General features: G+C 35.8%; 1 protein-coding gene across 2 annotated transcripts in view; it reads right to left on the minus strand.

The window, feature by feature from the left end:
• The window catches only part of clint1a (clathrin interactor 1a), a 112,780-nt gene that overhangs the window by 37,223 nt on the left and 57,048 nt on the right, over positions 1-18,509 (minus strand). For both annotated transcript variants that reach the window (XM_051933749.1, XM_028812674.2), the window contains exons 2-5: positions 12,388-12,492; positions 11,514-11,610; positions 8,499-8,607; positions 1,292-1,456 (exon numbers count right to left, since the gene is read on the minus strand). In XM_051933749.1, coding sequence (XP_051789709.1) covers positions 1,292-1,456; positions 8,499-8,607; positions 11,514-11,610; positions 12,388-12,492 — 476 coding nt within the window. The remainder of the gene's footprint in view (positions 1-1,291; positions 1,457-8,498; positions 8,608-11,513; positions 11,611-12,387; positions 12,493-18,509) is intronic.

Here is an 18,509-nt window from a genome sequence, read left to right on the forward strand (position 1 = left end):
TCAGGCAGAGTTTTATGAAATTAAACCATCCATCGAAAATGCCTTGTGGTGTGTCATAGTAATCCATTAAAGGTCAGTTTGAACAGAAGAGTCCTTCTTCACTTTTCTCTTGTTTTGCAGACCAATACCAAGTGAGAACTTAAATGTGTATGTGGAATTTGCAAGGAGATATGGAAAGTGACTTCTTTCTTTTGCGCAGATCTGTGGGTCTTACAATGTTTCAGGACTTTGCATCCATGAAACGGATGACCCTGCACTCCAAGATTCTGAGAGAATACTTGGGCATCATGTCTTTATAACTGATGGCATATGGGGTGGGCACAGTAGCTACTTAAATGACTAAAATGAAATTGCATTAAAATGGCAATGCTTCTTAATGACCATTGTCACTCATATGTGCAAGGGAGACAGTTTAAGGGATTTTGTGATGGGAATTATCTACTGGACTAGGGGTTCGTAGTGTGTTCTCATACCTCCTCTTCCCCATCTGCAGCCACTTCAGCGCCACTTCTGTGTTAGTCTGCCTGGACCCACCCTTTCCTGCAACTTGAACTCATAATCCAGAAATCTGCCACCATGCTTCACTTCCTATTCAGAACTCTGATCTGAAAAGACGACGTCACATTTCCTGCATGCTTTTGTTGCTTTTATAAATCCAGTTATATGGGGTCACCAAGGTGGTGCCCCAACTCTCTCTCTTTGTTTCTGTCCTATTTTACACTATTTATTTAAGTTTGATCTTTATATACCATTCATTGATTAAAACAGAGATGCTCATCAGTTTACTTATCCATACTGTTATCTTTATGTTGTGCACATTTAAATTTGTTTCGGTGTAAAAGAACATCACAGCTCATTTAAAATGACTAGTAGATTGTTGAACATCTTAACAACAGTGTATATGCAAAAGTGGCATAACTTAAAGCTTTACAAGCCACCAACGTTGCCATCTGTGCAGCTACTATCCTTTTACATGTTTACCTTCAGACTATTAGATAAATATGTAATTTGTGCATTCTAGGATTGTATTTGGTGTTTACAATATTGTCATGAATTTTGAAGACTCAAATGCTTTATTTAGTGTAATTATTTGCAAAGTAACTTCTAAATAATCATCCCAGCCATTACAAGTGACATATATAACAAATAAATAAATGCTTAAAGTACTGTTGCTTTGGATTGCACTGTGGTTTTCAGAAACAGTAGTTTGCACTGTGGTTTTCAGAAACAGTAGTTTGAACAAGAGATTATACTACCAGAGGTGAAACATTCAGTAATTAACTATACTCACCATATCGGAAGCCTCCATGATTGTCTGAAGAAACTCCAATGTATTTGTCTTTGTTTTTCTTTGCTTTCTTCCTCTCTTCCCGCAGACGATCATCATCTTGTATGAACTCTACCATCTCCTTTACTTTTTGACGCACATTGATGCCTTGATCTTTTCCATTTTCATCTGCACCAAAAATACAGCAACCATTATCAAACCAAGCAAAGGAGTGTCACTCTAACAAAGGCAAATATGACAAAGTGAGCTACATTATAAGACAGAAACATCACTGATTAGCAAGAATACAACTTTTGATAAAAATGTATATGTTTAGTATATATCTGAAACACAGATTAAGCAGATTGAATGACTTAATGCTATGTAAAGTATGACACACATATACATTGATCCAGATACCCTATACTATATTTACCGCGTATTTTCTTACCTACACATGTACATATGTTCTAGACAGTAGATTCAGAAAGCACTCAGACCTTCACCTTCTGCACACTTTACTGTGTTGAAGGTTTAATTTGAAATTGATAAATTTGGTACTCAAGAACGGATAACGATAAAGTGAAAACATTTTGTAGATGTATCAAAAATGAAAAACTAAAATCCCTCATTCACGTTAAGTATTCAGAAAATGAATGTCTGAATACTTTCTGAATCCACTGTATATATGTATAGCTATTAATTTGTATTTTATTTCAGCTTTTTCAGAGGGAAAAAATCATGATGCTTTTAAACATTCATAAGGCAGTCCATACTTATCAACCTCAATTTCTCTTATAAAAGTGTGCTATTTGAAAAGGGTAGTAGCTGAACAGATTTTGAAACAAGGAAGCTTGTCTTTATTTAAACCTGTAAGCACATTTTGAGATGCTATTACTAGCTGTGGTTGTATACCATTGAGATTCACAAACGCCATCTTTTCCATCAGCAAAGACAGAAGTATACAGCCCCTGTTCAGCAGTGAAACAGTGGTGAACTCTAACAAGACAGACAGATAATAAAGTTTATCTAGTGCAGGTTTAAGTTCATGAAACTTTAAGCAACAGTAAAATTGAGGGAACACTTGTTTTTGAATCCCTGCTGCTTCTTACTTGACTGCTTCCCATATACATTTTATGTTTTTAAAAAAAATTGTCTCCCCCCAACCCCCTCAGATCACATGAATGCTGTGTGTTCCAGAAAATTACTGAATTGCCCTGATATAGAATTGAGTAAACCCCATTAAACTCAAGGGATAATAAATCTGGGAATTTGTGATGTTTTAAGTGTGGAAGAAAGGTTTTTGTAAACATGATTACAATGATGTGCATAGTCAATAAATATTTTCTAGACACAATTTAAGGCAGATGTAATAAATGTCTATCAGAGACCGTAAAGAGCTGAACGTCAGCAAACACAAAAAGATGTCAGTGGAAAAAAAGAAAAGTGTACATTTTGTGCAGAATCTTAATTTACAAAGAAGTCTTTAAAAAAGATATAAAAGAGTTAGTATGTATCACATTTCCTAAGCTGAGCCATGTTTGATTCTCTTATAAAACAGTTGAGGTGATCAACATACATGTCTCCAAACATGTGCCATTTTAATAATGAATTATCACAAAAGCCCCCCTCCTCTAAACCATCTATTTCCTACTAGCAATACATTACACAACATTACAATTAACCTTGTCTGTTAGTAAACCTAATGCGTTCATTACAACTGGACATTTGTATTGTGTTTATATACCAATCACGAAAAGAAATACTGGCAAATTACATGCAACTAGAAAGCTGGGACTTTAACTTTGTATATAGAATTTTGGCTATAAATGTTTATATATTGGTCAGTACTATATTGTGAGGCTGTTTTTTATTGTTCAAAGATTTACATTTAATACATTCCATGCCCAGAGGATGAAGTGGTATAGACTGTATTTATCAATAGCACTTGATGACCCTGATTCTCTTGATTCACTAACACAATGTCTTACTTGTATTTCTGAATGGATGAATAGAAATTTTCTAAAGTTAAATAAAGAGAAAACTGAAATTTTAGTGATTGGCAATGATGGATACAATGAGGATATTAGAAACAAACTGGATGCATCAGGATTAAAAGTCAAGATGGAGGTAAAAAGCTTAGGGGTAACTGTTGACTGTAATCTGAATTTTAAATTGCATATTCATCAGACCACTAGGACAGCATTTTTTCACTTAAGAAACATAGCAAAAGTTAGACCTCTTATATTATTGAAGGAAGCTGAGAAATTAGTTCACGCGTTTGTTTTCAGTCGACTAGATTACTGTAACGCACTCCTCTCAGGACTACCCCGAAAAGACATAAATCATTTGCAACTAGTGCAGAATGCAGCTACTAGAATCCTAACTAGAAAAAGAAAATCCAAGCACATTTCTCCAGTTTTGATGTCACTACACTGGTTACCTGTGTCATTCAGGATTGCCTTAAATAATCTTGCTCCATCTTATATATCGGAATGTCTGACATCTTACATTCCAAATCGTAACCTTAGATCCTCAAATGAGTGTCTCCTTAGAATTCCAAGAGCAAAACTTAAAAGAAGTGGTGAGGCGGCCTTCTGCTGTTATGCACCTAAGATCTGGAATAGCCTGCCAATAGGAATTCGCCAGGCTAATACAGTGGGGCACTTTAAAAAAAACTGCTGAAAACACATTGTTTTAACATGGCTTTCTTATAACATCACTTTAATTTAATCCTGATACTCTGTATATCCAATTTATTATAATAACTATTCATGGTGGCTCTAAAATCCGTACTAACCCCTACTCTCTCTTCTGTTTCTTTTTCCGGTTTCTTTGTGGTGGCGGCTTACACCACCACCATCTACTCAAAGCACCGTGATGTTCCAACATTGATGGATTAAAAGCCAGAAGTCTGTATGACCACCATCATCATCAAGTCCTTCCGTGAGAACCTTAAACACAAAGAGGACTATTTCATTTTTGTTAGGTAGAATGCCCAGAGGGGACTGGGCGGTCTTGTGGCCTGGAACCCCTGCAGATTTTATTTTTTTCTCCAGCCGTCTGGAGTTTTTGTTTTTTTTGTTTTTTCTGTCCTCCCTGGCCATTGGACCTTACTCTTATTCTATGTTAACTAATGTCATCTTATTTTAATTTCTTACTCTGTCTTTAATTTTTCTTTTTTTCATTATGTAAAGCACTTTGAGGTACTTTTTTGTATGGAAATGTGCTATATAAATAAATGTTGTTGTTGTAGACAAGTGATACGTACAGACAATGCATATGTGGGCAAAACAGTGATGGGAACAAGTTTTTTTGAGGAAAATACCTACCATTTTGGCTACCGGTGTCCCATTCTGAAAACCTATCACCTTACACATGATTACCATCCACAAGCGTTTTTTTTTTTGTTGCTTTTTTTTTTTTTTAAACTATGACTGGTTCTTGTGATTTTTTATTTTAACTTAGCAGCAGAATTTCTAAGTTGCTGTTATGGAAGGTGTGTGCCAAATAAAAATATAATAAGGAGGGGATACTTCAAGCTCAGTACAATGCAACATTCAGTACTTTCAGTAACTCCTTTTGTGTAACCTAAATAGACTCACCATGTCACGACTTAATAAAATAAAGATGGGCACTGACTTCATGTTTTTTGCACCAGTGGATGGATGCAGGGACTGAAGTAGTGACTGTGTTTAAGTAATCAGAAGCGATTTTGTATGGATTTCATACTGTATATGTATTACAGGCATGATCACATCACTTTCCATGCAAATAAATTTTTTTTATGTGGAAGAGTGTCTGTGCATGAGTCAAAGTGCTGCATGAAAACCACTGCGAGCAAAAAAACAACAATAATGAAACCTACACAGGCTCATTAAATACAAACGTACATGCAGTGTCACTTCGACAAGCTTACATAATGTCTCATGGTATGTTTAATGCATGGTATTGTACTCATTAGGGCTGCAACTAATGATTATTGTGGTAGTCGACTAATCGTTCAGTCACAATTATTTCATGCCTGACTATTTTGATGCCTGCGACCTGTGGTTGCACATCCTGTTCTGGGCTCCAGTGCATGTCTTACCTCTTCTGCTCACGTCTATCCAGCTGTTAATGTCACCCTGATGTCTGCATTAACACGATTAAAATTAATAATAATCAAATTAAAATAACAACCAGTGAAACATATGAATTTGAAAATAATCAGATGTTTTATATTAGTGTGACCATCACAATAAAAAAGAAATACATTAAACAATACAAACTAAAGTGCACACAGTCTTTAAACAAAAAAAGTGCATTTAACTTAACCAAAAATGGCCACTGGTGTGTCTTAAAGTTTATAAAAGATTCAGTTCATATATTCCTGATTGCAGTGCAGGAACGTGAGCATTTCAACATGCTCTGGTGTAAGACTGGCTCTTTTCTTTGAGACAATGTTCCCAGCTGCTGAGAAAAGACGCTCAGAAGGAGCAGAGGTAGCAGGAATACACAAGAATGATTTTGCAGACAGAGAAAGAGGTTTTAATCATTACACCCTGAAGGAAAAGTATTGTAGTTTATCACATCATGTACTATATCATGCCAAAATAAAAAAATAACGGACTAAAACATGTAACAAGCTAATTGCTGATATACTCCAAAACACAAGTTACCTAACGTTAGTTAGAGATAGTTTATTATTCATATGAACTCAAATATTATATGAAAAAAGAAGAAAAAAAAAAACTAGGACGGCTCAGCTACTCCTATCCACTCGTTTACTATAGCTCCAAACACGTTAGCAAACATAACTGAAATTATATTCACTTAACCCTTAAATCGCCACAATTTGCTAGAGTCGATTTCCAGTGCAATTTGGAAGCACGGCAAAGTCAAGTATATGCGGCGACATACATTCATTGAACTCCGCAACCAGCTAAAATTGTTTCTCAGTGCAATTTGCCAGCAAGCAGGGGGAGAGTATATTTGGCGACATACATTCATTGAACCCTGCAACCGGCTAGATTTGCTTCACAGAGCAATTTGGCAGCACGCCGGAGCTGATCAGTCAGTGCCATACATTCATTGAGCAGCCAGCTCATGAGCACTGCCGGCCCCGGCAGAACTGCAGCAGCACTATCTCTGGGATTCAGCCGCTGCACTAGATGAGCCTGCAATCATCAGCATTCACCTCTGTGTGTTTGCGTGTAGGCCAGCCAGTTCAAGTGCAGTTGGCTCGGAGATTTACTGAATTTCATCAATGACTTCAGTTGCACCTTGAACATATAATAATAGATTGTTGCAGTAGTTTTTTTTTATTTTTTTTTTATAGTTTTTACAGTTCATTTGCAGTGTGTAAAATGTTCAGTGTTGCAGTAATTGTGATGCTCTTTGCATGAAAAAAAAATATGTGTCCATTAAAATTTTACATTTTCTTTGTGAATTGTGACGTTTACTTAAAAAGTGCAGCTAAAAAGTATTTGGCGTCCAGGGGGTTTAACCCCCAAGTATGTGTTGGTTGTCGGTTTAAGGGTTAACTATCATTGTCGAAACCTTGATATACACATTATAGTACAAACAGCAATGTTAATACGTGACACTGACTTTACTCGCTAAAACAGCTCCAGGATGCTTGCGTTTCAGATGTGCATTCAACTGTTTTTCCTTTTTCGGTGAAGTGCTCCCACACTTTAGAAAGTTTCTGTCTCAATTTTTTTGCATCTCCTTCCCCCTCCTCTATCCAACTTGCCATTGCAACCACATTTATTTTCCTTTACATTCTTCTTCTCCTCAAACCTTCTTCTTCGTTGGTAGGTCTGTGTGCAGTCTTGACAAACAATAACAAACGATACTGCCCCCAGACGTTCATGTAGTGCATTGCAGTTACAAAAAACAATGTGGTTCTTTGTGACTGGAGCGTCTATTGAACTTCCTGTTTATGATGCGTCAACAATAAAAAATCCACGGGGACGACTAATTGTTGCAGCCCTAGTACTCATTGTTTATTTTTGGTACTGGACCACTATCATTAGACTGTGGTAAGATACACAAGGAAGAACTTCACTGAACTGTACATTTTAGGAATGACCACACATTAGAAATTTGAAACTCTTTTCCATGTTAAATTCTCAAAGTAACAATAAAAGTAAAATGAGAAAACATAAAAACAGATTAAAGAACAGTAAAAAAAAAAAAAAAAAAAAAGAAACAATGCAAAGCTGCGTACACTAAGGGAAAGCACGGTGCAGTGAGTCTCCGCTCGTCTATACACAGAATGATGAGCAGATTATACAATATGCGTGAAATATTTGAGAATTAGAATGTTTTCTTCACCTGATCAACTTGGTTTTAATACTACAGTAAAATATCTAAAACTGTCATTTGTATTCACTTGATGTTATTATTCAACATTGAGAAAGAGATTTCATGAAGTCACATTTGTTTCTGCATATTCTAAATACTAAATGGTACATCAAGCAGAAACTCATGGATAGGCTAAACCAGAAAGCCTCATAAAATGGGAGAATTATAGACAGCCATTCATCTCAATACAACTTTCCTAAAATAAACTTAAAACAATCATATCCAGAATTAGTGTGCATAACTGTGCCTTGCTCTTTGAAAAGAAAAAGCATCTGAACAGTATGATCTCAATTTAAGCATCACCTATTCTTGAAGGTAAAAATGCCACTGTCTCTAGCTACCAAACTCTTATTTTTTTTTTTTTTTTTTTAATTCTTTGGCACTTGTCAAAGCACATTAAAAACAGTAAAAAAAAATCCACAAACACACATGCACCAATATGTATATCTAAACAGTCTCTTCAGAAGCCCCTGGAATCGCTTGTAACTGAATATGATCTAAAAATGCATCATCAACTGTCCAAATTGCTACAGTATACTAAAAGAAAAAGGTTTTGCACTGTTCGATTTCACCTGCATGTTTTGTTCCTGTTTCATTAGAGAATGCCTTTTAAGGAGAATCTCAGGGGAGAAGTGGATTGTAGGGTTTTATTATTATTTTATTACAGAAACACAAACACTTTCATTGAAGACCGACGTGCAAATTCTTGTCTACACTAATTAATACTCTAGGGTCTTTAGCTTTTCACAAAACCAGCACCAGAAATGCTCTAATTGCAGCAGACAGGCTTATATGCACAATACATTTCTGGTGACTGACAACTTGCTCAGCCTCTTTCATTTTCTTTCCAGGTTTGCCCCCTCCTTATTTTATTGCTTACCTACAAAATGATAATTTTCTAGGGATCGCAGATCATAGATGTGTTCCCTGGCACTTGTCACAACCCGTTCCGACCCGTTTCTTATGAGGTATGCCAGCAGTAGAAGAGCCTATAAAAAAACAATTTATTAAATGATTAATTGAACTCTGAATTTTAGCAACTGTTGTTAAATCCTGACAGCAAACACCAAATATGATTAACTAAATCATTTATGAAATGCATAATGTGAAAAGGGACACTATGTAATATTTTCATAAATAACTCGTCAAATTAATGCAAAATGCAACAGTCACTTTAATAATCAATAGATTATATTTGGGGGAGGGGGACACTATGCCTTCAGACAATCAGATAATGTTAAGTGCAGTATGTGAAGGAGAAAACTGAACGATGGTACTATATGTCCTACCATGGTTAATATCAGTGAAACAGCGACTGGATGAAAATATGTCTTGTGTGGTTGACTTGTGCCTACAATTACACTTACTCTGAGCCAACTAAGAGTTGCAATTAAACCGGATAGTATGTCTCTAGATTAAGGAAGATCACCCACATTGTAAGGCGGAAACCAGTTTCACAACAATTCTCAGATGTAAATCCTCCAGTAGGTTGCTGTTCTGCTTTTATCTTCCCTGGCACATGTCTGGGCTGAGATGCCAAGGGGGCACCCTGAAATACATTCCCAAAGTGCCAAAACTGGCTCCTTTTGATTTAGAAATGTTTCTTCAAAATCCTCCTATTACTCATGTCCTTACTTTATCAGACATGCAACTTCTGAAAATAGGCAGAATCTAGATATAATTTGACCAATAAATTTAAAAATGTCTGCATATTTAGTTCCGACTTTACTGCTGCAGTCTGGCATCACAAAATTATTGCTGTTGTACACACAAAGTGTAAAGGTGAACATGAAATTAGCCATTAAGTCAAGAGCAAGACTCAGAGCTGAACACAATCGCATAGGTCAGCAACTTACATCATTCCTTCAGGATATAACCGACTCTATTCCAGGAGATAGCAATGAAGTCAAATTTGAAGTCTCTAATTTTCATCCTGACAACACCTCACTCAGTTAAAAAGCAATCAAGAGTGTGTGTTTTTATTAATGTGTTTATAATGGCAACATTAATTTAAACTAACAAATCAATAGCATTTTAAACAGGTCTGGGAATGAAACAGCATGCCTTTCCTCACTTACCCAGAAGGAATATCTAAGCTAATGCAAACTTTTCGTAGAAATTCAATGCTAGTCTTTTCATAACACAAAAAAAGGTCAACTAATGCTAACTGTAATTTTCCACACTCAATACCCTTACACGTTAAATAAATATTATGTAGTTTGACCTGACTTATAGATATAAAATCCTAAGCCTAAAAGTGCAACGATTTCATGTCAAGTTTTACGTGACTTTTTTGTCACGCTTTAAATCGGGCTTATTTTAAAACCTACATATACATGTTTGGTATCATTCTTTTCAGAATTTATCGAACTTATCTGGTGTTGTTAGATTTTCAGATTCTTATTCCGTTTTTTTAAATTATAAACTAAAAAATATCAAGAACTCCCATCCCGCGAAATGAGACTTTGTGCCAATAGATTTAACCATGCCTGGGGCCGGAAATAAAAAAGACCGAGTAGATGACAAAGACAGCTGCTGTACAGGCTCTTAAATATACAAAGTGCCACGTGAGATGCAAATGTACGAAGTGCCACGTGAGATGCAAATGTACGAAGTGCCACATGAGATGCAAATGTACGAAGTGCCACATGAGATGCAGATCACGTGGCACGGCAGCAAACCAGCAGCTGATCGACCAAAGAGGAGGTAAAAAAAAAATAAAAAATGTGTTTCCCATTGTATCACCATATAAGAGGGGGTTTCAGAGGAGCGACCACGTCTCCTTGGGGTGCTTTCAGCCCCCCTCTTTACAACACGAGTGGCAGAGACACAGAGTGGCTGGCGCGTACTGCAGGCAAGGGGATCTGGTGAGCAAAGCGAGCAGGGGTAAGCCCCCTATTGCATATTTTATATATATATGCGCATATAAACGCTAGGATGCCCTATGTATTGTACAAACCTTAATGCAACATATTACTAACGGTGCTGCACATTAATAAATGTGCCCATACAACAATGTAGAAGAGCTAGGTTTAGGGGGAAGAATGGTACCAAAACTGAATTACTGCATACTTCTGTAAACGTGACTTAGTTTTATGAAACATCTGATTGTTAACTGCACATTTTACACACTAAAATGTATTGAAAACAAAAATAAACTAAATAAGACTCAATAAAATAAAGACAAGCAGATTTTAAAACAGTTTGGTATCATGTCATGTTTCTGCATTTTTCGAACAATGAACAATTTTTTTTTTTAAACAAAAAAAACATCTTAAAGAGATTGTGTATTTTATAAAATGTTGCAGTAACACAAAATTTTCATACATCTTCCTTTATAGCCTGCACTTTTGTCACCACACATTTCTATGTTAAAACAAGATGTAGCAGGAACCACCAAAAACACAACTGCAGATCTGAAAGAGACCATTAATTTTTAAACTGCATTCTGCTGTGCCAAACCTCTGCCAAAGTACAACATATAAAATAATAAAGCTGTTCTCAGATTCAGTTCCCAGTTTATCTTTACTGACAGCCATACCAGTTATACTCTACTAACTAGTAACCATATCAGGTGGAAAGCTGCACCCAAGGCTTGTTTAGCACTCTATCCTTTTCCCTTAAAATAATTTAGTGACTGCGTTTCAGGTTTTATGATTCAGGGAATTGTATGTCTAAATTGCCTTGTTTTAATTTACAAAATACTGTAGCTGTAATTAGAATACATTTATTTGGAATGAATTTAAGGTAACTTATAGCCAAAATTTAGTTAAAGGAAATCTAACACAACCAGAATATATCATTTTTAAGTATAGCAATTTTTATATGACAGAGCTGCTCCACAACATTTTAATAATATACATAGATACAGACATATTTTCAGTATCACTCATACCTTGTAAACTTTCCTCCAGTTCTTCTTGTTATCCTTTAACATACGGGTCCAAAGCATATTCATCACTTCAGGAAACTGTTCGTACATGAAAGTAGATCTGGTAAAAATCATATTGGGGAAAAAAAAAAGCTTTCTATGAAAAAAGAATGAACACATCTCTACACAGAATGCGCTGTTAGTATCATTTTGAAGAAACACACAACTTTTGTAATTTCAAACACAGGTGATGATCCTTAACGTTGATGCATGTTATTTTAGACTGTTATAAGATTAAACACTTAGCTGGCATGAGCTGTAAAGGGGAAAGATACTGAAACATTATATAATTTACTTTATGAGCTTCCACAAACTATATTAGAAATTGCTTCACATATGTACATATAAAAGATAAATAACTAAAATATGATTTCACATTTATGAAGATGACTAAACAGGACATACAGCATTTTATAATGCAGTTATTATTGCTTCCAACACAGATAGCATTCTGTAGATTCACTTTAATGGCAATCAAGAAAATTTTGGAAAAATGATTTTAAGGTTAAGACAACTTTACTTAGCTGTTTTTGAAGTTCCATTAATTTAATCCAATCATTAAAATGGTTAAAAAAAGTAATAATAATAATATCGCAGCCAAAATTAACTGAAATAAAATTAATTTTTTAGCATGAATGTGCACAATAATTACTGCACAGAGTATATAGCACATTATACTGCATATTACAGGAATCATAAGATTAATTGAACCTTCGGACAGCAATACTGAAACAATAAATATATAATATAAAACAGATATGCAAGTCTGCAGGAACAGACACACAGGCCATTTACTTCTCCTAAAACCTGTTCTTGTTACAGAATATACGACACTCACCTTGCAATCTCACCCATAAGCTGACCAGAAGGTCCCCAAGGATCATCATTTGTAGCTTCCCGAACCTTTGACTCAATTTCAGAATAATTCATCACCACATTGGTGCTGGGGGAAAAAAAAAAGAAAAAAAAAAAAAGACATCAATTAAATTCATGAAAAGGGCTGAAATTTGCAACTCTCTCAAAGGAAAAAATTAGAATTTTAGAAATATACACTATGATAAGACGACAAAGTAAAGAAGCACTTTCTACTTGTCTGTGTTTTCAGAATTACCTACTTAAAAATTTAATAAATCACCAATCTTTGAGAAGCACATGCAGAGACAATTTGGAAGTGTTGTTCTTCATGTGGGTGTAAATGATATTTATCACATTAAGTCGGAGATACTGAAGAAGGACTTCTCATCGCTTGTTCATACCATCAAGGAGAGGACCCCGGCTGAGAGTATCATTACCTCAGGACCTCTTCCAATGATGAGAAGATGTGTTCAGTAGACTTCACTCCCTGATAAAGACCTTCTTTGAAAAGAACCAATTTGGCTTCATAAATTACTGGGATCTCTTCAGGGAGAGGCTGCGGTTCTTCGGGTGGGATGACCTACACCCCAGAAGTTCAGATCCTTTCCGAAAACATTGCTAAGGTAAGGCAACGCTCTTGACTATCGAATAATACATTTAATGATAGACATGAATAAAATATATATTAAAATATAATGAATTCATAAGGGCTTTATCTAAAGAAATGCATTGCATTAAACCTATAATGAAATTTAGATGTGCTAGAAGTATAGGCGGCCTGGTGTAAATACAATTTATTGTGTATCCTTAGTCAACCCAAGGCTTCTGTAAAGCCATGTGCTAACACAACTTTTAATACTGCCTTGCTTAATATTAGGGCTTTAACTAGTAAAGCATTTTATGTAAATGACTATCACGGACAGGAAAATAGATTAATTCTATGTGCAGCATAGTTAAATGTAAACGGTGCTAGTGTCCTTTAAGAAGCTGCTCCTCCAGGTTATAATTTCTTTCATTCTGTTCACCAAAGGATGAAGGAGGGAGGTGGTGTTTGGTCTCACAAATTGTACTAGCCAGTTAAATCGTAATGTTACCAGTCTTAGTAATTTCACAACTTTTGAGTATCTTGTATACTAGACTTCGTATAAAAAACGACTTCAAAGAAATATTTTAAGCCTCAACAAGCGTAGCATTGTGAACTTAACTTCTTCATTAAAATAAGTTTATCTGAACTTCATATAATAATTAAGCTTCCTTAACCTCCTTAGTGTTAGACCTGAGCATTACTCTGGCTGTAAAAATTGTGCTAAAAGGGTTAGTCCCAAGCTTTTTTGGAATAAAATGCAACACTAAGGAGGTTTAAATAGTTTCTGATCTAATTAACAACAATGTTCTTGACATAGTAAATTTTTCATTAGATTCTGGCATTTTCCCAGATTCTTTCAAAACTGCTATAATTAAACCTCTGTTCAAGAAAAACAACCTTGATTGCTCTTAGACAATTATAGGCCAATCTCCAATTTTCCTTTTCTCAGTAAAATCAAAGGAAAAGTGGTTTATCGGCACACAGCTTGCCCAGAATGCAGCTGAGAGAGTTTTAAAACAAAAAGAAAAAATATGAGCATGCATCCCCAATATTAATATCTTTACGTTGGTTGCCAGTGCTCTTTAGAATACTGTAGATTTTAAAATACTTCTGCTTGTTTATATCATGCTCTTAAGAACGTTGCCCATCCCTACATTTCAGAATGCCTATTTCCTTAAATACCAAATCACAATCTTATTTCTGCAAATAGTGTTTGTTTTACCAAGAACTAAGCATAAAAGAACTGGTAAGGCAGCTTCCTGTTCTTACATAAAATTTTGACTAATTTACCAATAGATATACGCCAAGCTAAATCTGTGGAACATTTAAAAAAAAACTGCTAAAATCCCATTTTTTAAAGCTGGCTTAAAAGTAATTAAAGCATAACATAGAAATCTGATGATGATGATAAGTTTTGCTCTTTAATGTATACTGGGGGTTTGCCACCTGCTCGATTCGCTGCAATACGTGCCAGCCACTTCGCGTCTTTACTACTTGCATTGTGGGGAGGGGGGCTGAACACATCCCAAGGAGACGTGGTCATTCCTTCGAAACCCCCTCTTAAACAGTGATACAATGGGAAACAAATAGGTTTTCTTTTTTTTTTTTTTAACCTCCTCGTTGCTCGATCAGCTGCTGGCATGCTGCTGCGCCGAGTGCTCTGCATCTCATACGGCGCTTCGAACATTTAAAAGCCTGTACAGCAGCTGTCCTAATCTTTGTGCCAAGAGATTTAACCACGACTGGGGCCAGAAATAAAAGACAAAGTCTCATCTCGTGGGACGGGGGTTCTTGATATTTTTTAGTCTATAATTTAAAAACGGAACAAGAATCTGAAAATCTAATATCACATTACAAGATTGATAAACTGTGAAAATAAGGATACCAAACATGTATATGTAGGCTTTAAAATAAACCCGATTTAAAGCGGGTCAAAAAAATCACATAAAACGTCACATAAAACCGTTGCACTTTCAGGCTTAGGATTTTATCTCTATAAGTCAAGTCAAATTATATTATAGAATTTTTAAGGGTATGGAGTGTGGAAAATTACAGTTAGCATTAGTTGACCTTTTTTGTGTTATGAAAAGACTAGCACTGAATTTCTACTAAAAGTTTGCATCAACTTAGATATTCCTTCTGAGTAAGTGAGGAAAGACATACTAAAATCGTACTTTTTGCACTATATAGAGTAGATATAAATACACAGGGTAAATCCATTGTTTTGTTTTTTTTGTCTCCCATCCTGTGCAGAGGTGCTATGCACCACCGACATCTGCTTAAAGCGCTCTATTCTGTAGTCAACTGGGGTGCTGGAGGAAATAAGGAGACCTTCATAGATGACTATCAATGGTGCCCAGTGGAGAACAGACAACCAGTGCTTCACAAAGTATAGCAAGACAGACAGAGAGTTTATAAGTAATTAAAAGATGTTGGGACATCAGTGCAAACTGCTTAAATTTTCAAAGCTTAATTTACTTTAATTACTACAGAGTATCTGTAGGCTGTAACCTATTAGTTGTACCTTGAAGGCCCATTTGTAATGTTTATATATAATATGCTACCCTGGCTGTTTGTTTGTCTGTCCAGGATTTTAAAATCACCTGTAGTTTCGCCGTCTCATCCCCTACCTCTTCATATCTTAAATCATTCTTGAGGCAGATTGAAGACTTAAGTGCCAGCTTACTTATACTTATGTACATGTGCTTTCTCAATTTTTTTATTTGTAATAAATTTGCAAAAATCTCAAGTAAACTTTTTTCACGTTGTCATTATGGGGTGTTGTGTGTAGAATTCTGAGGAAAAAAATTAATTCAATCCATTTTGGAATAAGGCTTTTAACATAACAAAATGTGGAAAAAGTGATGTGCTGTGAATACTTTCCGGATGCACTGTAGGTAGAAGGTAAAGTACTGAGTTTGATGTAAGGAGACAAAACTAATAATTAAATATTAATACCAAGTGACAAGAACACACCACAATATGTGAAGGGTGTAACCAGAAAGAGCAACTTGCAAAATTCATGTTAAGTAATCACCTTATTTCTTTATGACACTTAAAAAGTCAAAGATAATATATTGCCCAGTCATGAAGCACACCATTTCTGGCAAGCCGACACAAACATGGATTCCAGCACATATTAATGACAGACCCAACATTCTTTCAGAATAACTAGACCAATACAAGACCCAGTCCATCCACATGCATTTTCATATCAGTTCAACACACAGTTTTCATAAATTCCAAAGACTGTTCAAATGCATTATTTTGAAACTTACTTCTATCCATTGTAGTACTAGGGTGTTGTACCGTGTTAGCCATTATGAATGTAGAGAAAAGCCAAGCAAAATGACACCTTTTATTGGCTAACTAGAAAGATTACAATATGCAAGCTTTCGAGGCAACACATGCCTCTTCTTCAGGCAAGATCTTGCCTGAAGAAGGGGCCTGAGTTGCCTCGAAAGCTTGCATATTGTAATCTTTCTAGTTAGCCAATAAAAGGTGTCATTTTGCTTGGCTTTTCTCTACATTCTATCCATTGGAAACAGCACGAAGCTGCAAATTTGGAATTTAAGGAATTGAAGAGAACTTTTGAAAATGCTGCCCCTACCCTTTGGAATTCACCATTTAAATATGTTGTCACAGCCCTCTCAATCAATAACAGGATACTTAAAGTACCATTACAAATATATTTAAAACAGATTTACTTATACTTAATAGAACTTGTTAACTTACATGTATGGTGTCGTTATAGGGGTTTGGGAATGGGGAGATACATCCATTTCTGTCCATTTTCTAAACCTGCTTATACTGAACAGGTTTGTTTAATCTTAGTTTAACTTTTCACACAATAAATAAATATTTTAGTATTATAAAGCAGCCCTACTCATGTAATGCCTTGTTCTCTTTTTCCCTCCCCTTTGATGTTAAAGTTAAGTCAAAATCTCCAAACATGGGACCCTTAATCACATTATACATTGGGAATACAGTAATCCCTTCTCCATCGCGGGGGTTGTGTTCCAGAGCCACCCACGAAATAAGAAAATCCACGAAGTAGAAACCATATGTTTATATGGTTATTTTTATATTGTCATGCTTGGGTCACAGATTTGCGCTGAAACACAGGAGGTTGTAGAGAGACAGGAACGTTATTCAAACACTGCAAACAAACATTTGTCTCTTTGTCAAAAGTTTAAACTGTGCTCCATGACAAGACAGAGATGACAGTTCCGTCTCACAATTAAAAGAATGCAAACATATCTTCCTCTTCAAAGGAGTGCGAGTCAGGAGCAGAGCATGTCAGAGAGAGAGAGAGAGAGAGAGACAAAAGCAAACAAATCAATAGGGCTGTTTGGCTTTTAAATATGCGAAGCACCGCGGCACAAAGCTGTTGAAGGCGGCAGCTCACACCCCCTTTGTCAGGAGCAGAGAGAGAGAGAGAGAGAGACAGATAAAAACAAACAGTGAAAAATCAATCCGTGTCCTTTGAGCTTTTAAGTATGCGAAGCACCGTGCAGCATGTCGCTTCAGGAAGCAGCTTGCACAGAAGGTAGCAACGTGAAGATAATCTTTCAGCATTTTTAGACGAGCGTCCGTATCGTCTAGGTTTGCGAACAGCCCCCCTGCTCAATCCCCCTACGTCAGGATCAGAGAAACTCAGCGCAAGAGAGGGAGAAAAGTAAGTTGGGTAGCTTCTCAGCCATCTGCCAATAGCGTCCCTTGTATGAAATCAACTGGGCAAACCAACTGAGGAAGCATGTACAAGAAATTAAAAGATCCATTGTCCGCAGAAATCCGCGAACCAGCAAAAAATCTGCGATATATATTTAAATATGCTTATAAAATCCGCAATGGAGTGAAGCCGTGAAAGGTGAAGCGCGATATAGCGAGGGATTACTGTACAGCATTAGTTGGAGAGGCGGCTGAGTGTTTGTTCAGCAAGGCATTTCTCCCTTTTTACATAAAACAGCCCTATCACTTTTCAACACTGGGTAAGCACACACTGTCCTCCAAACATTCTAGTCATTAATATTTTCCTTTTCTAACCCCTTTTCAGCCTTATATATATATATATATATATATATATATATATATATATATATATATATATATATATACACACACACATACATGTCATCAACTATTCCATCTCACCCTTTAAATAATGTCTCACTCTCTTCTTTTCCTACACTGCAAAAAGCATCAATTTTGAGGATGGGTTGGCATTTTTATTTATATATATATATATATATATATATATATATATACACATACACACATGCACAGTGGGGCAAAAAAGTATTTAGTCAGCCACCAATTGTGCAAGTTCTCCCACTTAAAAAGATGAGAGAGGCCTGTAATTTTCATCATAGGTATACCTCAACTATGAGAGACAAAATGAGAAAAAAAAATCCAGAAAATCTTATTTTTGAAGAATTTATTTGCAAATTATGGTGGAAAAAAAAGTATTTGGTCAATAACAAAAGTTCATCTCAGTACTTTGTTATACACCCTTTGTT

The sequence above is a fragment of the Erpetoichthys calabaricus genome, chromosome 11 (genome assembly GCF_900747795.2).
Source record: "Erpetoichthys calabaricus chromosome 11, fErpCal1.3, whole genome shotgun sequence".
Lineage (NCBI taxonomy): Eukaryota > Metazoa > Chordata > Cladistia > Polypteriformes > Polypteridae > Erpetoichthys > Erpetoichthys calabaricus.